The sequence below is a fragment of the Hyla sarda genome, chromosome 7 (genome assembly GCF_029499605.1).
Source record: "Hyla sarda isolate aHylSar1 chromosome 7, aHylSar1.hap1, whole genome shotgun sequence".
Classification (NCBI taxonomy): Eukaryota; Metazoa; Chordata; class Amphibia; order Anura; family Hylidae; genus Hyla; species Hyla sarda.
The window spans coordinates 230,493,328-230,510,993 of record NC_079195.1 but is presented as its reverse complement, the minus strand read 5'-3'; the positions used below and the strand labels follow the sequence as shown (position 1 = coordinate 230,510,993).

The following is a 17,666-nucleotide window of genomic DNA, read 5'->3' as shown; positions in this document are numbered from 1 at the left end:
CTGCTGATGGAAATCTACAATTACCAGGAAGATGGGAGTTGAAGTTTAACAACAGCTGGAGGCACATTAATTAAGAGAAACTGCTTTATTCTCATAGGCCAATACATAGACGATACTTATCTGTATATAGTGAATATCTTAGGATAATACTTATCTGTATATAGTGAATATCTTAGGACAATACTTATCTGTATATAGTGAATATCTTAGGATGATACTTATCTGTATATAGTGAATATCTTAGGATAATACTTATCTGTATATAGTGAATATCTTAGGATAATACTTATCTGTATATAGTGAATATCTTAGGATAATACTTATCTGTATATAGTGAATATCTTAGGATAATACTTATCTGTATATAGTGAATATCTTAGGATAATACTTATCTGTATATAGTGAATATCTTAGGATAATACTTATCTGTATATAGTGAATATCTTAGGATAATACTTATCTGTATATAGTGAATATCTTAGGATAATACTTATCTGTATATAGTGAATATCTTAGGATAATACTTATCTGTATATAGTGAATATCTTAGAATAATACTTATCTGTATATAGTGAATATCTTAGGACAATACTTATCTGTATATAGTGAATATCTTAGAACAATACTTATCTGTATATAGTGAATATCTTAGGATAATACTTATCTGTATATAGTGAATATCTCAGGATAATACTTATCTGTATATAGTGAATATCTTAGGATAATACTTATCTGTATATAGTGAATATCTTAGGACAATACTTATCTGTATATAGTGAATATCTTAGGATGATACTTATCTGTATATAGTGAATATCTTAGGATGATACTTATCCGTATATATTGTATATCTTAGAACAATACTTATCTGTATATAGTGAATATCTTAGGATAATACTTATCTGTATATAGTGAATATCTTAGGATAATACTTATCTGTATATAGTGAATATCTTAGGATAATACTTACCTGTATATAGTGAATATCTTAGGATAATACTTATCTGTATATAGTGAATATCTTAGGCTGATACTTATCTGTATATAGTGAGTATCTTAGGATAATGCTTATCTGTATAGTGTGTATATATATATATATATATATATATATTATATAGTCTGACCCCTGGGACTCCAACCTTTGCTTGAATGTGGTTTTCCGTGTCTCCTGTTGTAATGAAGCAGCATTACTTGATAGCGATTAATGGAGAAAGCCGAGCGCTGTACTCATTATGGGGGACGTGCCAGCAGTCAGTCCCCCGCTGTTCGAGCACTTATCACCGGAGTGCCACTTTAAACCTCACTCACAATACGCCTATCATATAATGCAGGACCAGCGGCCGCACATTTCCTACACCTGAGTTACCTGTTTGCTCTCCTCGTGCCAGGGGGTGTCCGAAAAACAGTAGTGATGGAAGAGTCCCAACTTCTGACTGAGCAGACAATGCACCACGTGAGCCCGGGCGTTCTGCCACTGCACCAGACGTACCAGGGAGCGGCTTAGGGAAGAGCCCAGGTCTGAAGACCAGTTGTACGTGTACAGGGTCAGCTACAGGAAGGAAGACCGAGATGAGAATCCGACCCACAGAGGGGGATTAAAGGGATACTCCGGTGGAAAACAAATGTTTTCAAATCAACTGGTGGCAAAAAGTTATACAGATTTGTAAATTATTTCTATTTAAATATATTAAAGGGGTACGCCGCCCCTATACATCTTATCCCCCTACCCAAAGGCATTCGTTTAGAGCATTAGGTGCAGCGCCAGAGGCTCGTGATGTCACGGTCACGCCCGCTTGTGACATCAGGGCCACGGCCCCTCAATGCAGTCACACCCCTTTTATAGACTTACATTAAGGGGGCGTGGTCATGATGTCACAAGTCTCCGCCCCGCATCGCCAGTCATCCGGACGGATGTCTGGGGTGCTGAAGCAGAGATCGCGGGGCTTCCCCGCAATCAGACATCTTATCCCCTTTCCTTTGTATAGGGTATAAGATGTGTATGGGCGGAGTACTCTTTAACCCTTCCAGTACTTAGCAGCTGCTGTATGCTCCAGAGCAGTGGTCCTAAACTGTGGCCCCCCCAGATGTTGCAAAACTTTAATTCACAGCATGCCCGGACAGCATTAGGCGGTGTTTTCCAACCAGTGTGCATCCAGCTGTTGCAATACTTCAACTCCCAACATGCCCGGACAGCCAACGGCTGTCCGGGCATGCTGGGAGTTGAAGTATTGCAACATCTGGAGGGCCACAGTTTGAGACCACTTCTCCAGAGGAAGTTGTGTAGTTCTTTCCAGTCTGACCACAGTGCTCTCTGCAGCCATGTCAGGATTCATCTAGATAGGTGGCTGCAGAGAGCACTGTTGTCAGACTGGAAAGAACTACACAACTTCCTTTGGAGCAGTGGTCTCAAACTGTGACCCTCCAGAGGTTGCAACTGCTGTCCGGGCATGCTGGGAGTTGAAGTTTTTCAACCGCTGGTGGCACCCTGGTTGGGAAACACAGGCCTAATACTGTCCGGGCATGCTGGGAAATAAAGTTTTGCAAAATCTGGGGGACACACAGTTTGAGACCACTGCTCTGGAACATCCAGCAGCTGATAAGTACTGGAAGGATTAAGATTTTTAAATAGAAGTAATTTACAAATCTGTTTAACCAGTTGATCTGAAAACATTTGTTTTCCACTGGAGTACCCCTTTAAAGAAAATGGAGACAGATAGATACAATGTTACCTTCTTGTCTTGGATGTCAATGATCAGGAATCTTTGTCGGGGGACCAGGCCGCGTGGCGAGGGCGACAGATCCAGAGGCCTCTCTGAGTCCAGCTCCATGGCCTCGAAACGCTGGAAACCTTTCTGAGCTGTGATGAGATAATAAAGATTCCATAAGGGATCGTTCACGCATACAGGATCAATGTAACTAAATGATCAAATCTGCAGCAGATCCTGCACATGTGAACCCACCCTTAGAGTAAAAAGAGAACATTTTATGCAATATAAATTTATTTTATTTATTTTTTAAATACTATTCACAGAAGCAAAAGCAAAATTAAAGGGGTACTCCTGTGGAAAACTTTTTTTTATTTTTATTTTTTTTATTTAAATCAACTGGTGCCAGAAAGTTAAGCAGATTTGTACATGACTTCTATCTATTAAAAAACCTTAATCCTTCCAGTACTTTTTAGGGGCTGTATACTACAGAGGAAATGCTTTTCTTTTTGGATTTTTCTTCTGTCCCGACGACAATGCCCTCTACTGACCTCTGCTGTCAATTTTAGGAACTGTCCAGAGCAGCATATGTTTGCTATGGGGATTTTCTCCTGCTCTGGACAGTTCCTAAAACGGACAGCAGAGGTCAGCAGAGAGCACTGTGGTCGTCACAGAAGAGAAATCCAAACAGAAAAGCATTTCCTCTGTAATATACAGCTTTTAATAAGTACTGGAAGGATTAAACATTTTTAATAGAAGTAATTTACAAATCTGTTTAACTTTCTGGCACCAGTTGATTTAAAAAAAAAAAGTTTTCCCCGGGAGTACCCCTTTAAGCCTAATTTTTGCTGGTGATATTGTGAGGTGTGAAACGTGTTGTCTGTTGTCAGGCTCTATTAGTGCCCAACAACCCAAAATCGCAGTTATCTGCACAATGTAATGCACCCCCTCCTGTGATAACGGGTCACATCCCACTGATCCTATAAGGGTTGCATGGCAAAAATGGCATTTAGAAAAGTATATTTCCTGTGGTACAAATCATGTATTATAAAAAAAATAAAAATAAATACTACCGCTCTTCAATGCACTATTCGTACTTTTTACAGATTATACAGTGACCCCCCCCCCCCCCCCCGACCTACGATGGCCCCGACATACGATCATTTCCCCATACGATCACTCTCAGAGGCCATCACATGGTGAAGGCAGCATTAACATACGATGCTTTTGTATGTCGGGGCCATCGCATAAACGGCTATCCTACAGCGCAGACTGCTTCAGCTGCCACCGGATAGCCGTTTACGGTGCCCCGTGTGGTCCGCTGACGACCACTTACCTGTCCTCGGGGCTCCGGTGCGTCCTCTTCGGGATCCCCTGCATCGTCCGCGTTCTCCATCGTCGTCATCACGTTGCTGCGCACGCCGTCCAGTCATCCAATAGGAGCGACGTGATGGCGGCGAAGGAGAGCGAGGATGCCGGGGAAGCAGAGGCCTTGCCGGTGCGTCGGGGACACCTCGGGGACGCGGCGACAGCGATGGACGGCGACATCCAGGGCAGCGGTGACGGTCCGGAGCGGCGGGGACAGGTGAGTATAACCTCCAATACCAGTGGTCTTCAACCTGCGGACCTCCAGAGGTTGCAAAACTACAACTCCCAGCATGCCCGGACAGCCGTTGGCTGTCCGGGCATGCTGGGTGTTGTAGTTTTGCAACCTCTGGAGGTCCACAGGTTGTAGACCCCTGTCCTATACTTTACATTGCACGGATCCCTCAACATACGATGGTTTCAACAAATGATGGTCCATTTGGAACGGATTCCCATCGTATGTTGAGGGACCATCGTATGTTGAGGGACCATCATATGTTGAGGGTAGCACTGTTTTGCTACCCTTTAGAATACTGTTATTGGGCCCGTAAGAGTCACTTCCATGGTGAACAGATATTTCTCATTCCATATATTTCAGAAATAGAAAACAGATCGTCGATAGGAAATCCGCAAAAACAAGAGAAGATCCGGACACTGCAAGGTTTGAAATCAATCTTTTGTGCTTTTATTAATGCATAAGTACAAGTAATGGAGACGCAACACGCGTTCCGGCACTTCAGCCTTCATTAGCTGCAACTGACGAAGGCTTAATATGGGCACTGTTAGATACAAAAACCTTTGATATGTTGTGAAGCAGGTATAACCAATAGGTTTTGTAATTGCTTTCATTAGAACATTTTCAGTATTTCATATAGAAAAACCCAGTCAAACAACTGCCCCCCCCCCCCCCCCCCCTGCCTGCCTGGACACATACCAGTCCTGCTGTGTCCATGAGTCATCACCTATGTCATGGACACACTTCCTTGATTGACAGCTGTGAGCGCAGGGCTGTCCTCCCACTGTCAGCTGGTGTCCCGCTACTGTCAGTGAGGACATGCTGGGAGTTGTAGTTTAGCTAATGCTAGGGGAGATGTGAGCAGACAGCATACTGAGGGAGGGGGCAAAGACCTGCACAGTGAGGCCACGCCCCCTCCCTTAGAGAGGAATTCAGACTAATGAGCTTAATTAAAAGTGTAATAAAAAAATAAATAAAGGTGCTAGACACAAAAATTAGATGTACATGGTCAGGATTAGGTACTGAGTGATATTTAAAAGATATATATATTTTTTTGGGTGGATCTGACGGGTACACTTTAAGTGCCAGAATGCGTGTCGTGTCTCCATTACTTGTACCTTACACATTAATAAAAGCACAAAAGATTGATTGCAAACCTTTGAGTGTCAGAATTTTCTCTTGTTGTTACAAATGACTGAATCGGCTGCACTGTGTTGGGGGATGAATTAGACCGTACACTACACAGTAGATAATACGTGGAGCAAGGGGGTTATTAATGTACTGGATTTGCAAGATACTATGTGACCATACAGGGAAACAAAAACAGGACCGCAGCAAGGAAAGGGTTACATGACAAAAGCAGCCCTGGTCTAAGCAACAGGTTGCATGTACAAAGCCCAGAATCACGCTCTCCTGCACAAAGCAATAGCTTAGCCCCATTTTCTGTGTTCTGTCTGGGTCTCTCTACTGCTAGAGACAGAATTCTCCTAACAGCAGGCTGAGCGGAGACACCTAGTGGCCATGATTTTAGGGTTTTTCTCTGTGGTAGGGAATAACTTTTTGGTAAATAAAATAATTTACAAATAGATTAGGAATCACATAGGCTGGTGGGAAGATGGTGGGAAGAAAGAAAAACAAAACTCAATTAAAATAACAAAGAAACAGTTACTCCCCTCTCTGATCACCTGCTCAGGCATGTGACTCCCATTACAAAGCAGTGGTGCCCAGGGTAGGGCACATGAACGTGGATTGGCTGCGGCGGCCATATGGTGTCCGTTCATAAAGCAACACCGGGATGCAGACTGGAGCCTGATCTGGGCATCAGCGTGGGATCAGGGAGGTGAGTAACTGTTGCTTTTTATAAGAATATTTAAACCTGGATAACCCCATAAAATTCTCTCTACATCAGTGTTTCCCAACCAGGGGGCCTCGAGGTGTTGCAAAACTACAACTCCCAGCATGCCCGGACAGCCTTTAGGCCGATACTTATCTGTATATAGTGAATATCTTAGGATAATACTTATCTGTATATAGTGAATATCTTAGGATAATACTTCTCTGTATATAGTGAATATCTTAGGCCAATACTTATCTGTATATAGTGAATATCTTAGGATAATACTTATCTGTATATAGTGAATATCTTAGGATAATACTTATCTGTATATAGTGAATATCTTAGGATAATACTTATCTGTATATAGTGAATATCTTAGGATAATACTTATCTGTATATAGTGAATATCTTAGGACAATACTTATCTGTATATAGTGAATATCTTAGGACAATACTTATCTGTATATAGTGAATATCTTAGGATAATACTTATCTGTATATAGTGAATATCTTAGGGTGATACTTATCTGTATATAGTGAATATCTTAGGATAATACTTATCTGTATATAGTGAATATCTTAGGATAATACTTATCTGTATATAGTGAATATCTTAGGCCAATACTTATCTGTATATAGTGAATATCTTAGGATAATACTTATCTGTATATAGTGAATATCTTAGGATAATACTTATCTGTATATAGTGAATATCTTAGGATAATACTTATCTGTATATAGTGAATATCTTAGGGTGATACTTATCTGTATATAGTGAATATCTTAGGATAATACTTATCTGTATATAGTGAATATCTTAGGATAATACTTATCTGTATATAGTGAATATCTTAGGATAATACTTATCTGTATATAGTGAATATCTTAGGATAATACTTATCTGTATATAGTGAATATCTTAGGATAATACTTATCTGTATATAGTGAATATCTTAGGACAATACTTATCTGTATATAGTGAATATCTTAGGATAATACTAATCTGTATATAGTGAATATCTTAGGATAATACTTATCTGTATATAGAGAATATCTTAGGATAATACTTATCTGTATATAGAGAATATCTTAGGATAATACTTATCTGTATATAGTGAATATCTTAGGATAATACTTATCTGTATATAGTGAATATCTTAGGATAATACTTATCTGTATATAGTGAATATCTTAGGACAATACTTATCTGTATATAGTGAATATCTCAGGATGATACTTATCTGTATATAGTGAATATCTTAGGATAATACTTATCTGTATATAGTGAATATCTTAGGACAATACTTATCTGTATATAGTGAATATCTTAGGACAATACTTATCTGTATATAGTGAATATCTTAGGATAATACTTATCTGTATATAGTGAATATCTTAGGATGATACTTATCTGTATATAGTGAATATCTTAGGACAATACTTATCTGTATATAGTGAATATCTTAGGATAATACTTATCTGTATATAGTGAATATCTTAGGATGATACTTATCTGTATATAGTGAATATCTTAGGATAATACTTATCTGTATATAGTGAATATCTTAGGATAATACTTATCTGTATATAGTGAATATCTTAGGATAATACTTATCTGTATATAGTGAATATCTTAGGATAATACTTATCTGTATACAGTGAATATCTTAGGATAATACTTATCTGTATATAGTGAATATCTTAGGCGACACTTATCTGTATATAGTGAATATCTTAGGCGACACTTATCTGTATAAAGCAGAATTTCCCAACCAGGGTGCCTCCAGCTGTTGCAAAACTACAACTTCCAGCATGCCCGGACAGCCAACGGCTGTCCGGGCATGCTGGGAGTTGTAGTTTTGCAACAGCTGGAGGCACAATGGTTGGGAAACATTGCTCTACATAAACACAACCTCTCTCTATACATTGTTGAAGTTCTTTACCTCTGTTTATCATCCATGTATCTCTTTCTGTCATCCGGTGGATTAAACACTTAACAGCAGGGAGGAAGTAAAGTGCCGCAGTCGCTCACGTCTCCTCCTATTCTGCCCCATACTGAAGTGTACGGAATGAGCCGCTTCCCAGTGAATGGAGCTAATACTCCGCACCGAGCCCTCTATGGAATTTTTATTAACTGTAGATTAGAAGCCTTCATTTACACACCGAGGTCCGTACCCTAAGAGCTTTTGGAGCGGATGACTGGAGGTGCACTTTAATTCATTAAGCAGCTTTACAGATAAATTAAAGGCGCATACATATATATATATATATATATATATATATATATATATATATACAGCAGGTGCTCCATCTAGAGAGTAAGACTTGTACAAGCAATTGAGCCGTACTATGTCCAAGTGCAGCAAATAAGAAGGATTTATCCCCGGAAAAATAAATATAATTCTATCATATACTTAAAGGGGTACTCCGGTGGAAAACTTTTATTTTTTATTTTAATTTTAATCAACTGGTGCCAGAAAGTCAAACAGATTTGTAAATTACTTCTATTAAAAAAATCTTAATCCTTCCAGTACTTATTAGCTGCTGAATACTACAGAGGAAATGCTTTTCCTTTTGGAACACAGAGCTCTCTGCTGACAACACGAGCACAGTGCTCTCTGCTGACATCTCTGTCCATTTTATGAACTGTCCAGAGTAGGAGAAAATCCCCATAGCAAACATATGCTGCTCTGGACAGTTCCTAAAATGGACAGAGATGTCAGCAGAGAGCACTGTGGTCATGATGTCAGCAGAGAGCTCTGCGTTCCAAAAGAAAAGAATTTCCTCTGTAGTATTCAGCAGCTAATAAGTACAGGAAGGATTAAGATTTTTTAATAGAAGTAATTTACAAATCTGATTAACTTTCTGGCACCAGTTGATAAAAAAAATAAAAAAGTTTTTCCAGTGGAGTACCCCTTTAATATGCAAAAGAGTTTTTGCAAAACATATCAATAAAGGTTAATTATCGAATTATTATTGTGCACCCATATGTGTGTGTCTTATACCACAACCATCACCCAGTGCTGTGACAAGGGTGACAGAGAGATGGACTTACACGACTTCACCTTGCAGCCCTCATCATCATCATCATTATCCTTCTCACAATCCTCATCATCCTCACTCGAATACGCTGAGAGTAAAGAAAAAGTCATCACCTGTATACTACAGCATCAGTCCTATATATATGGCCACATCTCATCACCACCGTACATATAGGATAATCTGAACAATTGTGTACACACGACATAGCGGCCCCACCAGCAGAATAGTGAGTACAGCTCTGGGGTATAATACAGGATATATCTCAGGATCAGTACAGGATAGGTAATGTAATGTATGTACACAGTGACCTCACCAGCAGAATAGTGAGTACAGCTCTGGAGTATAATACAGGATATAACTCAGGATCAGTACCGGATCAGTAATGTAATGTATGTACACAGTGACCTCACCAGCAGAATAGTGAGTACAGCGCTGGAGTATAATACAGGATATAACTCAGGATCAGTACAGGATAAGTAATGTAATGTATGTACACAGTGACCTCACCAGCAGAATATTGAGTACAGCTCTGGAGTATAATACAGGATATAACTCAGGATCAGTACAGGATAAGTAATGTAATGTATGTACACAGTGACCTCACCAGCAGAATAGTGAGTACAGCTCTGGAGTATAATACAGGATATAACTCAGGATCAGTACCAGATCAGTAATGTAATGTATGTACGCAGTGATCTCACCAGCAGAATAGTGAGTACAGCGCTGGAGTATAATACAGGATATAACTCAGGATCAGTACAGGATAAGTAATGTAATGTATGTACACAGTGACCTCACCAGCAGAATAGTGAGTACAGCTCTGGGGTATAATACAGGATATAACTCAGGATCAGTACAGGATCAGTAATGTAATGTATGTACACAGTGACCTCACCAGCAGAATAGTGAGTGCATCTCTGGAGTATAATACAGGATATAACTCAGGATCAGTACAGGATAAGTAATGTAATGTATGTACACAGTGACCTCACCAGCAGAATAGTGAGTACAGCTCTGGAGTATAATACAGGATATAACTCAGGATCAGTACAGGATAAGTCATGGAATGTATATATATATACACAGTGACCTCACCAGCAGAATAGTGAGTACAGCGCTGGAGTATAATACAGGATATAACTCAGGATCAGTACAGGATAAGTAATGTGATGTATGTACACAGTGACCTCACCAGCAGAATAGTGAGTACAGCTCTGGAGTATAATACAGGATATAACTCAGGATCAGTACAGGATAAGTAATGTAATGTATGTACACAGTGACCTCACCAGCAGAATAGTGAGTACAGCTCTGGAGTATAATACAGGATATAACTCAGGATCAGTACAGGATCAGTAATGTAATGTATGTACACAGTGATCTCACCAGCAGAATAGTGAGTACAGCTCTGGGGTATAATATAGGATATAACTCAGGATCAGTACAGGATAAGTAATGTAATGTATATACACAGTGATCTCACCCGCAGAATAGAGAGTACAGCTCTGGAGTATAATACAGGATATAACTCAGGATCAGTACAGGATCAGTAATGTAATGTATGTACACAGTGATCTCACCAGCAGAATAGTGAGTACAGCTCTGGGGTATAATATAGGATATAACTCAGGATCAGTACAGGATAAGTAATGTAATGTATATACACAGTGATCTCACCAGCAGAATAGTGAGTACAGCTCTGGGGTATAATACAGGATATAACTCAGGATCAGTACAGGATAAGTAATGTAATGTATATACACAGTGATCTCACCCGCAGAATAGAGAGTACAGCTCTGGAGTATAATACAGGATATAACTCAGGATCAGTACAGGATAAGTCATGTAATGTATGTACACAGTGACCTCACCAGCAGAATAGTGAGTACAGCTCTGGGGTATAATACAGGATATAACTCAGGATCAGTACAGGATAAGTAATGTCTGTACACAGTGACCTCACCAGCAGAATAGTGAGTACAGCTCTGGAGTATAATACAGGATATAACTCAGGATCAGTACAGGATAAGTAATGTAATGTATGTACACAGTGACCTCACCAGCAGAATAGTGAGTACAGCTCTGGGGTATAATATAGGATATAACTCAGGATCAGTACATGATCAGTAATGTGTATGTACACAGTGACCTCACCAGCAGAATAGTGAGTACAGCTCTGGAGTATAATACAGGATATAACTCAGGATCAGTACATGATCAGTAATGTGTATGTACACAGTGACCTCACCAGCAGAATAGTGAGTACAGCTCTGGAGTATAATACAGGATATAACTCAGGATCAGTACATGATCAGTAATGTGTATGTACACAGTGACCTCACCAGCAGAATAGTGAGTACAGCTCTGGAGTATAATACAGGATATAACTCAGGATCAGTACATGATCAGTAATGTGTATGTACACAGTGACCTCACCAGCAGAATAGTGAGTACAGCTCTGGAGTATAATACAGGATATAACTGGGGGGGGATGTCTAATAGAGATAGAATTGTCAGTCTCACTGATTATATTGGAAACTCACCCTGTTCGGTGTTGTATCTCCACTGTCGAAAGTTTCGCCCCAGGAGGATCAGTTCACGTGCTGCTGCGGGCCGAGATGGGCTATGTTGGTTGATGGAGAAAGGCACAAAGGCCGGTCCGTCTGTGCCACTGGTAGAAAATAATCATAAATTTAACAGAGCTCAGCGATTGACAAAGGAGGTTAGTGTGATGATAACAAAGCTATTAGTAACAAAAAATCCAAAAATATCTATCTCCTAAACTTTAAAGTGTATCTGTTGTTAACTAAAAATTCTTGACATGTCTTAGGGATCTATCATCAGTAGCAGCTTTGCGTCTAAGTGAACAAGATGGCCCCATAGACTTATATTATGAGTCCGTACTGGTCATGTGACACAGAGCCGGAAGAGATCATGCTAAGGCCAGGTTCACACCGCGATTTTGAAATACAGTTCCCGTATACGTTTTCAATTTGAAAACCGTACGGAACTGTATTGAAGACCGTATGAATTGAGGAAATTATTTTCTTTTTGGAACACAGAGCTCTCTGCTGACATCACGAGCACAGTGCTCTCTGCTGACATCTCTGTCCATTTTAGGAACTATCCAGAGTAGGAGAAAATCCCCATAGAAAACCTATGCTGCTCTGGACAGTTCCTAAAATGGACAGAGATGTCAGCAGAGAGCACTGTGGTCATGATGTCAGCAGAGAGCTCTGTGTTCCAAAAAGAAAAGAATTTCCTCTGTAGTATTCAGCAGCTAATAAATACTGGAAGGATTAAGATTTTTTTACAGAAGTAATTTACAAATCTGTTTAACTTTCTGGCACCAGTTGATAAAAAAAAAAAGTTTTTCACCAGAGTACCCCTTTAATTCGCCCACAAGGCGTTCTGTACTTACTTGCTTTTTTCGAAGACTCTGACGCTGGTGTCGCTGGCCAGAGATGTGATTATATTGAAAAGTTCGGTGAGAAGGGATGAAAGAAGAAACCGGGAAACAGTCTGTGCAGAGCAAAGCTGGATGGAAGGACAACCTGCAGGGGAACAGGAATAATGTTATGCAGTGTTTTATGCATGTCCTGTGCCCCTCACATATAATGCCCCATGTCCTGCCCCCTCAGGGGGAATTATATGTGAGGGGCACAGGACATGGGGCATTTTATGTGAGGGGCACAAAACTGTATTATAAGTCAGGGGGGCATAATATGGGCACATGACGGGGGGGCTGTCATGTGCCCCGCATATATAATACCCCCTGTCCTGTGACCCCCCCCCCCATATAATGCCCCATGTCCTGTGTTCCTCACATATAATACCCCCCTGTCATGTGCCCCGCATATATAATACCCCCTGTCCTGTGACCCCCCCCATATAATGCCCCATGTCCTGTGTTCCTCACATATAATACCGCCCTGACATGTGCCCCTCACTTATATTTGCCCCCGTCAATTATAATTTGCCCGTCCATCCATACAGCGCTCACCTTTCTCACACGCTGCTACGTTCTTGTACTCTGAGTGAGAGCTGCGGGGACGTGATCTCCGGGCACCAGCGTGATGATGTGATGTGATCACGCCGGCCTGCCGTGGATGGCGTCCCTGCGTCTCTCACTCCCACTGCAAGAATGAAGCATGCTGGGAGTTGTAGTTTTGCAACAGCTGGAGGCACACTGGCTGGAAAACACTGGCCTAAGGCTGTCTAGGCATGCTGGATGTTGTAGTCTTGCAACAGCTGGAAGCACAATGGTTGGGAAACACTAGCTTTGGCTGTCCGGGCATGCTGGGAGTTGTAATTTTGCAACAACTGGAGGCACCCTGGTTGGGAAACACTGGCCTAAGACTGGGCATGCTGGGAGTTGTAGTCTTGAAACAGCTGGAAGCACAATTGTTGCGAAACACTGGCTTTTGGCTGTCCGGGCATGCTGGGAGTAGTAGGCTTGCAACAGCTGGAGGCATACTGGTTGGGAAACACTGGCCTAAGGCTGCCTGGGCAAGATACTGGTCAGGAAAGCTGGATTTAAGCTGCCTGATGCTCTTCTCCTCCAGAGGAGTCAGCAGCTGCCTGTATTGCTTTGCCCATTCAGAATACATGCACAACTGGCCAAGCTGAGCATGCATGTATATGGGTGGGGTGCAATCAAGAGAGATAGCAACCATTCAGCCAACAACTACCTAATGTGTGTGTGGCACGCTTACAAAAAATGTAGAGTGTTTAAATACACACTGATTAAAGTGTACCTGTCAATAAAAATAAAAAAAACAACCTGAGGAAAAGTGGATTATGTGCCTCGAAACGCGTTATCCACCTTTTATTTATTTATGAATAAACCTTTTAAAGCATCCCTAGCAAATGGTGCCTCCATGTGTATCCTGTTTTACTTGTACAATCCCCAGGGTCTCTGACTAAATCTTCCCCCCGCTACACGACATTGTCTGCAGCCGCGCTGAGAGGATACCGGCAGCCTTCTGCATCTATCAAGACGACCACCGGCGACCCCTGGGGTCTCATCTTCAAGTGTTATGTGTTAGCAGCAGTGTTGTGCCTGGAGCGCAACACCGTTAGGTAAGTGCAAAAGACTCACACTTACCGTTTTACCGTGGGTAACACTGACAGGTACACGTTAGGCTTTACTTACATAGGACTGGCATGTTTTGCACTTAAAGGAAAACGGTCACCCGTTCACCCGCATTATAACCCGATACACCGCACCGGGTTATAGTGCGGGAGAACAGGAGACTGATACGGGGTCTGGGACTGCTATACCTACCTGCAGTCCGGAGCCCCGATCCTCCGAAGGTCCCCTTCTTTCAGAGCTGACTTGCGCTCTAGAGGCGGGCCTGCCGGCTGGATATAAGTGTTCTAAAGCACTGGTCATGTGAGCGCTCAAGTGACCAGCGCTTAAGAATACAGTGACCCCTCGACCTACGATGGCCCCGACATACGATCATTTCAGCATACGATCACTCTCAGAGACCATCACATGGTGTAGGCAGCATCAACATACGATGCTTTTGTATGTCGGGGCCATCGCATAAACGGCTATCCGGCAGCGCAGACTGCTTCAGCTGCCACCGGATAGCTGTATACGGTGCCCCGTGTGGTCCGCTGACGATCACTTACCTGTCCTCGGGGCTCCGGCACGTCCTCTTCGGGATCCCCTGCATCGTCGGCGCTCTCCATCGTCGTCATCACGTCGCTGCGCACTCCGTCCCGTCATCCAATAGGAGCGGCGTGCGTAGTGACGTGATGGCGGTGACGGAGAGCGAGGATCCCTGGGAAGCAGAGGCCTTGCCGGAGCGGCGGGGACACCCCGGGGACGCAGCGACAGCGATGGAAGGCGATATCCAGGGCAGCGGTGACGGTCCGGAGCGGCGGGGACACGTGAGTATAACCTCCAATACCAGTGGTCTTCAACCTGCGGACCTCCGGATGTTGCAAAACTACAACTCCCAGCATGCCCGGACAGCCGTTGGCTGTCCGGGCATGCTGGGTGTTGTAGTTTTGCAACATCTGGAGGTCTGCAGGTTGTAGACCACTGTCCTACTATACTTTACATTGCACGGATCCCTCAACATACAATGGTTTCAACAAACGATGGTCCATTTGGAGCGGATTACCATCGTATGTTGAGGGACCACTGTATTTAAATCCAGCCGGCGGGCCCAACTCCAGAGCGCAAGTCAGCTCTGAAAGAAGGGGACCTTCGGAGGATCGGGGCTCCGGACTGCAGGTAGGTATAGCAGTCCGAGACCCCGTATCAGTCTCCTGTTCACCCACACTATAACCTGGTGTATCGGATTATAGTGCCGGTGAACGGGTGACCGTTGTTCTTTAATATGGAGTTAGGGGACTATAGTGGTAGACCCAACATTATAATCTATGCCAGGATATCATACTGAGTATCAGAGAAGACAAAGTTACTTGGTTTACTTGACATAGTTTTAGCAAATAAGTCAGCGGAAACCATAGTGCGCACGTACCAAGCTGATTCATGAAGTTCATCCACTGGAGGCAGGTGTGGCTGTAGAGCGGGTGCAGGGTGCCCACATCACCCTCATCCAGCTGGGTCTGCCGCTTTCTGTACAGGACACAGATAAGGAAGATGGTGAATGTGGAGTCTGAGCAGATAAGGAGGAGGCCCTGAAGATGAGAGACTCTACCTCTGAGCATGCTCCAGACTGATCCCGGGCCGGTCCGGATAACTGGGGACCTTCAGACTCTCCGTCTTGTGCCGGCGCCTCGTTCGCGGTTCCTCTGTCCGTTCACAAACTATGTCATCCGTCGTTTTCGGGGGTCCCAGCTCCGCGCTGTCTGGTTTACTCTGTAATTAAAATAAAAAAATAAATTCCCAAAAATTTTTTACATTACTAAAACTTAAAGAGTATGAAGATTTTCTGCAACAGTTTTTATTGCTTCAATTAATCTAAAATGATTTGTAGATTATAGAAGGGGTCTTCCAGTCCCTAAAAACGTATCCATCTACCAACAGGATATAGGATAAGGGTCTGTACTCAAGAATCTCTGGTGCTTCTCTACATCTGTGTATTCCAACCAATGTGCCTCTAGCTCAGTGGTCTTCAAACTGTGGACCTCCAGATATTGCAAAGGCTGTCTGGGCATGCTGGGAGTTGTAGTTTTGCAATATCTGGAGGTCCACAGTTTGAAGACCACTGTTCTAGCTGTTGCAAAAAGGAGATTTTTTTTGTACTCACTGTAAAATCTCTTTCTCGTGGCCTTCATTGGGGGACACAGAGACTGATGGTATATGCTCTTGCCCCTAGGAGGCGCTGACACTAGGAAAAAAAAGAAGTTGGCTCCTCCCCTGCAGGATATACCCACCCACTGGAAGTGAGGTAATCAGTTTTGTCACAAAGCAGTAGGAGAAGCCAACCAAGAAACAAGTCCGAAGGACCCTAGAAAGGAATCCCGGAGAAACACCCAAGAACCGGAAAAGGCGATCCGGACAAGAATGAAGAAATGGGTGGGTGCTGTGTCCCCCAATGAAGGATATGAGAAAGAGATTTTACGGTGAGTACAAAAAAAAAAATCAGTCCGGAGACACATGGAAGAGACCCTGGGCTAAAAGGCAACCGAGGCCTGGAACTCAGCATCTGGCACTGTCCATGGAGATGGACTATGACGACAAGGAAGGGACCGTCCTTAGAAGAGACTCTAAACCAACAGGCCACAGAGAGAGATGGGCGATGCAGAGACCCGATGGGCCGACCCAACCTGCAAGGCAGTAGGAAACCAACTCCAAGAAGCACAGAACCAGACAGAGGGAGAGCCCGATTGGAAACAAAAAAGGAAAAGGGAACGACAAGAGAACCCAATACAGCAGACCAGCCGAAACCAGAGAACCTGGTGAGAAAACGCCAGGGAGAGCCGAAGGCGAGTCAGTCAAGGTAAAGACCAGAAACTTCTGTAAAAGAGAGACCGGAACCTTCTCCGGAGAGACATAGTGCAGAATATCCGAACCAAAAAGCTGTAGGCACCAAAAATCACAGTCCCAGGGGCACAGCGTGAGCACCTGGGGAGAAGAGCGGACTCGGAGAGGACGACACACAGGATGAACAGCGGTAAGGAACCACATCCATATCGCAGCCGAAAATTGGCCCGAATGGAACAACCCGGTACACAGACTTGCCGTCCAACCCCGGAGTAAATGGACCCCGAAGGAAGAAAAGGAAAGTAAGGAGTAACATGGAAACCTGGAACGGTCGACATGAAACTGGAGACTCTCGAGACACCAGGAGGTGCCCCACCTGTAGGGGGAGCAAACCCAAAAACGTGAAACGCCCCGGGATACATACTGCTATGTCGGAACAAGAAGAAGAGTGGTACAGAACGACCACCCCACAATGGAATCGTGGAGCAGACAGGGCAGGGGAACTACATGTGCCCGGGATAGCAATCATCATGAAGGGCTGAAGAACTGGGAGGACTGACCCAGAAAATAAGT

General features: G+C 42.9%; 1 protein-coding gene across 11 annotated transcripts in view; it reads right to left on the bottom strand.

Moving 5' to 3' along the window:
* The window catches only part of SZT2 (SZT2 subunit of KICSTOR complex), a 167,548-nt gene that overhangs the window by 36,531 nt on the left and 113,351 nt on the right, over positions 1-17,666 (bottom strand). For 8 of the 11 annotated variants that reach the window (XR_008846705.1, XM_056533045.1, XM_056533036.1 and 5 more), the window contains 7 exons: positions 15,865-16,025; positions 15,685-15,782; positions 12,606-12,738; positions 11,728-11,855; positions 9,198-9,272; positions 2,730-2,857; positions 1,367-1,549 (listed from right to left, as the gene is read on the bottom strand). Coding sequence is in view for 10 of the 11 variants with exons in the window: in XM_056533045.1 (XP_056389020.1) it covers positions 1,367-1,549; positions 2,730-2,857; positions 9,198-9,272; positions 11,728-11,855; positions 12,606-12,738; positions 15,685-15,782; positions 15,865-16,025 (906 nt within the window). In the remaining variant the exon portion in view is untranslated. The remainder of the gene's footprint in view (positions 1-1,366; positions 1,550-2,729; positions 2,858-9,197; positions 9,273-11,727; positions 11,856-12,605; positions 12,739-15,684; positions 15,783-15,864; positions 16,026-17,666) is intronic. The other 3 variants (XM_056533041.1, XM_056533043.1, XM_056533046.1) reach the window with 1 other exon arrangement.